The sequence below is a fragment of the Salvelinus fontinalis genome, chromosome 2 (assembly GCF_029448725.1).
Source record: "Salvelinus fontinalis isolate EN_2023a chromosome 2, ASM2944872v1, whole genome shotgun sequence".
NCBI lineage: Eukaryota > Metazoa > Chordata > Actinopteri > Salmoniformes > Salmonidae > Salvelinus > Salvelinus fontinalis.
This window is the reverse complement of record NC_074666.1, coordinates 83,682,503-83,687,510: the sequence shown is the minus strand read 5'-3', so window position 1 is coordinate 83,687,510 and position 5,008 is coordinate 83,682,503. Positions and strand designations below refer to the sequence as shown.

Below are 5,008 nucleotides of genomic sequence, written 5' to 3'. Positions count from 1 at the left end.
CAGTGAATATATTTAGTTATTTAGAGATCTATCGATAATCAATCATTCACGCGTTAGCACAATGGTAGTGGTCAGTGACAAATATCAAAGCCAATCTCTGGTTGGGAGACCAGTAGGAGATGTTGTTGCCCAGCCTATATGTATTTTTTCTGATAGTGTATATAACATTGAAGATCTGACATTGTTTCAACGGTACAAATGCAACATATTTTATACAAAGTTTGTATATGTTGAACATTGGTTACAATTATGACATAATTCTGTGGTTGAAATTACATCCTCAAAACAAGTTGATTACTTTTTCAAATACAATGTATTTTGCACGTAGATCCACGTCACAGTAAATTGACAGATTACATTGAAACAACGTTGATTCAACCAGTTTCTGCCCAGTGAGGTATGTCTCTACTCAACCTAGACTTTATTTGACTGCATGGTTTTTATAGAGAGACGGCATCTGTGTAACATAGCCTCTGTGGATTATCTCCACTTTATCGTCAGATAAGAAATTCACAAATTCATTTTGATAAAAGTCAAGGCATGAGTGCACTATATTTAATAGTCTTGAGTAATCGTTCACCTGTGCATTAAAACGAACCAGTCTTACAGCCAATTAAAATCGATGCATTTGAACAATATTAGATTTTACACAGTTATTTATGTATGTAATTGTGTGCAAATGGCGGAAAAGTTTACACTTGTGTCTAAAAACCATTTCCTTATAATATATTGTTATAATTATAATAGACTAGTGACATTATTATTGTTATTATTATCATCGTTGTTATTATTACTGTCATTACATTATTATTATTGTTACTGTTATTGTTATTCCTATTACAGTACAGTATAACATGCACAAGGTCCTCGATCACATTTTAAATGTAACTCACTTGTTGAATATATACTGCCTATTTATGCTGCTTTGTGCGATAGGCCTATGCCATACATGAATCAATCTAATCTCGTGCAACACGTAGCCTGTAACATGTACAATAGATATCAATGAAGAGATACGACAACGTCACGTTTATTCGTAGCATGCTGCACTTTTCATTCAAGTTTCATCTTGGTACAAAAATCATGCAGCATCAGGTGCTTTCAAAAAGTGCAAAAACAGTAGGTCCAAATACCACTTTGTACTGCAGGCTACAAACCAAGCCGCGTGCATGCTGAGCTGGACATGAAAACAGTCGTTGAGGCAGCGATGGGGTTAGTTATTAAACATGCAAGATCCCAGCACCTTGAGTGTTTGCCAGACATGCTACTTAGAAACGGGACCAAGAAAAATATATTTTCAGAGAATTCCCACGTCCAAAATGTATAGCCTACCGTCAGAACTGAAATGGAAAAGATATACAATATGCATGCGTAAAGTTGTTAAAACAATCATGGAAATATCGACTTTTGCAAATATAATTTGAGGTAACAACGTGTAAACATTTTTATCACAAGAGTCCATTACTTTTTTCAAGTTGACAGTCAAAAACAAAACAATATCCAACAGCCTATGCGTAAACAACGATGCATTCCCGGTTCTCCTTAAACGTTTGAGGTGAGGAATTGGCCGCGCTTGACTGCAATTGCCTTCTATACTGCCAAACATGTTTTGTAAGGAAATCAAACGCTTTGCATATCATCGTGCCGCCCCAAAGACAGCGTGTTGAAGCTATGGGTCCGTGGCGCGCGGCTACACACCATTCTCCATCCCGGCGCCATAGACTAGCTGAGTCCTATCATCACCGGCGCCTCTACGTCTTTGGAAGGTCTCCGGTCCTTCACCATAAAGTTAATCATACTCTCCGATTTGATCATGAGGTTGCAGCCGAGGAAAAAGATGCCAAACATGACGGTGAGCGACAGTACGCACAGGACCGCGATCTGTACGACGCGACTGATAAAGAGTTTCCTCTCGTCCGAAGGCAGTGCCACCGAGCCGCCGTCACTGGTTGCCACGTCCGTCCCGTTGCAGCAGTTCACCAGAGTACCGGCGAGGACTTGGCTCCTGTTGAATAGTGCGCCCTGGGCTTGGTCGAAGAAGGAGCCGTTCATGTCTCCGTGGATGTCAGTCTGACAGCGCTATGGCAGCAATGGGCGCACGCGGTTCCACAGACACACACTCACGGCTAAACCCTGTCTCGCAGTTGCACGTTGCGTCATGTGACTGTGAAAACAAACCAAAGTAAAAATCAAATGAGAAATATATAATCTTCTTTTAATTTCGGTAATAGCAGCACTACCAAAAGCTGATATGTCGGTGCGTATCAGCGGAGAGAAACTATCACAGCCCTAACCAGATGCCCTATTCAGCGTCATACTTGCAAGTCAACGTAATAAACTGAACACAACTTATACGTAGCTCGAACCTCTTAAGCGGGTCCCATTGGACATCTCGAAGGAGGTGTAAGTCTGTATGTAAGACTGCCCTGCACGCGCACCTGTGCCCGCGCGTGTGCGCTTTCCTGGCTAGCCTCTCGTGCATTTTAAAGGGCTGATGAGTTCCCCGGTGGATCTCCACGGGGGGAGGTGGGTGGGCGGGTGCGAACAGTAGGCAATTGAACGATTTATGCAGCCCTCATCGACTGTCAGTGACAGCAGGCTTATAGAGTGTTATTATTAGAATATGTAATCAATGGCATAAGGATTGGTATTGTTCTGTCACCACCAACACTGAAGAACTCCCATTATATGATTTCTGATGGATGTAGAGTATGACAATTCTTTACAACCTTAATGATGGGAGATACGTGTATCAATCTCTACAACATTGTGCTCAAGCTGCATTTCTCCCTGAAGTGCCACCGTTCTAATATTCACTGCATAATAAAACAGGAGGCCTCACACAACAAAGGAGGGGTCTGAAAATAACCTGATGTACTGTACAGTCAAGTTCTGCACTCATCCTCCAAATGCCACCGTGACAGTGCAACCTTAAGCACAGTCAGGGAGAGACACATTCAGAGACAGACTTCTTGAATTGAGAGACGGAGAAATGTAATCAAGTTGATCAATCTGGGCAAACTTTTCAGCAGAGAAGTCTATTTCCATTCCTCCTCTCTCTGCATACTGTGTGTGTGTGTGTGTGTGTGTGTGTGTGTGGACGCCAGTGCTACTTTCGCTGAGATTAGCAGCCTCTCTCTGTTTTATTAACATTCCTTATTCAAATAGCAGTTTCTCTCTCAAGTGCACAGTCAAGCTAGTTCAGCTGCCGAGGAGGCAACTCCCTCGACAAACATTAAGATCTCTGCAGTACCGCCAACGAGATGCAGGTTTAGATGCTCTGACAAACGGAACGCAACCATAATCACCATCAACTACATGCAGATTGGAGATTGGGTATGAGAGTTTATTGTCTTCGCCCCCTATGGAGTTAACCTTCTCAACCATGCCTTTGTATTGAGAAACGTACATGTGCCCTAGTGATAGGCTATATGATTGGCTGTACATATTCCAGTTACTGGAAGAGTCTCCAAGGCTCATATTATGCATATCGTCAATGGTTTGTAAGGACTTTTTCCCTTCCCAGTTTGCCTTTCGGTGTTGAGCCTGTGTCAAGATAGAGGACCTCACGAGGAGCCTTAAGAGGAGGCAAAATGTATCCAACTGTTCATATTCTTCTTCTCGTGATGATCACCTGCTACAGTAATATTATTCTCCCGCTGCCATTACCATCTGTTATCTTTAGTACCATCAAGCCCTCTTTAATGGCCAAACGGGGAACTGTATTCTCATAGGTCATTATCTCTGGCATCCACAATGACTTTGAGTGTCGAGAACATTGACTTGGAACAGAAGTGCTATCATTTTGAGTAGTAAACAGTATTTTCTCATCATAGACCAGACACTACTATTATGCACACAGAACCTCCACGGTTCAGTCTTTATTATATTTGAACAGGAGTATTATAATAACCTTACAGTCATTTATGCTCGTCTTGTCCCTGGGCATTGTGGAGTAGGCTATTAAATGAAGAAGCAATGGCCCCGACGTTATGGTGGGCAGGTGTAGGCTATGACGATGCTTTCAAAAAAATACTCCCTCAGATAATGTGAGAGAATATTTAAGACCCCAGACCGAATATTCTGTTGATCCTCTAAACAAAGCCTGTGAAAACCAATTTAGGATGCTCACCTTATGTCTGGCTATAAGCGGCTTTAGGCTGCGAACTGAGAAGCGTGTGTACAAACAACGATTAGCTCTTTACACAAATATATTTAATTGCACTTCTAGGGGGTCAATTACAGTTTATTTATCACTGTATAATAACTGGAGGTCAAACAAAGTGTTTGGTGTCCACCAAGCTGGAATAATCCTATTAGCCGTTTCTCATTTCGATCAGGGACTTGTAAATGACAACAGTTGGCGGTATCAACTAATGTGGCGTGGATGTCATTCTGTTCATTCATTTAATAGTGTATTGTCATTATAGAAACAGACATGGATTTAAATGTCGATTCCTTTGTAAATACAGCCTGCCTCCCCGTTAACGATAAAGCACACAGTCGTCTATTTATGAAACATTAAACTGCAGCCCACGCAAAGTCAAATATGGTTGCAATGCAAAGTACAGCCAGGGTGAAGAGGAAGTTCTTGAATGAAAATTCTGTTACTTTCAAACTTTTTGATATGAAACTGCTTACAAAGACTTGTTCACAACATTTCCACAGACTTTGAAGTCAATGAATTATATTTTTCGTCCATTTGCTGCACACAACCTGTTGGTAAAACCGAGGCTTATATGTGGAATACAGAAGTTATATTTTCTGAGAAGCAGCACGTTCGGTTTGGTCAATTATCTACATCATTAGTGACACTAGATGCGATACAGAACTCAACACACAGGTCACAGGTGGCATGAGCTCATTATTATTTCATATCATGACACACCGCATGTAGGCCTGTGTATAAAGATATAAATAGATATGGATAGTACATATAGACATGTATGTGTGTCCCAGACTTGTTCCTTAGCAACAGTAACCCTGTGAGTAGTGATGGATGGTTGGT

The 5,008-nt window shown here is 41.4% G+C and overlaps 1 protein-coding gene across 1 annotated transcript; it reads right to left on the bottom strand.

Moving 5' to 3' along the window:
• Window positions 1–1,014: 1,014 nt before the first annotated feature.
• Window positions 1,015–2,466, bottom strand: LOC129829394 (reprimo-like protein). Its single transcript, XM_055891064.1, has one exon. The coding sequence runs from the start codon at window positions 2,050–2,052 to the stop codon at window positions 1,723–1,725; it is 330 nt and encodes a 109-aa protein (XP_055747039.1). The 5' UTR covers window positions 2,053–2,466; the 3' UTR covers window positions 1,015–1,722.
• Window positions 2,467–5,008: the final 2,542 nt, after the last annotated feature.

Bases quoted from the DNA above. Each gene is read 5' to 3' on its own strand.
- LOC129829394 (XM_055891064.1), bottom strand. From the start codon at position 2,052: ATGAACGGCTCCTTCTTCGACCAAGCCCAGGGCGCACTATTCAACAGG.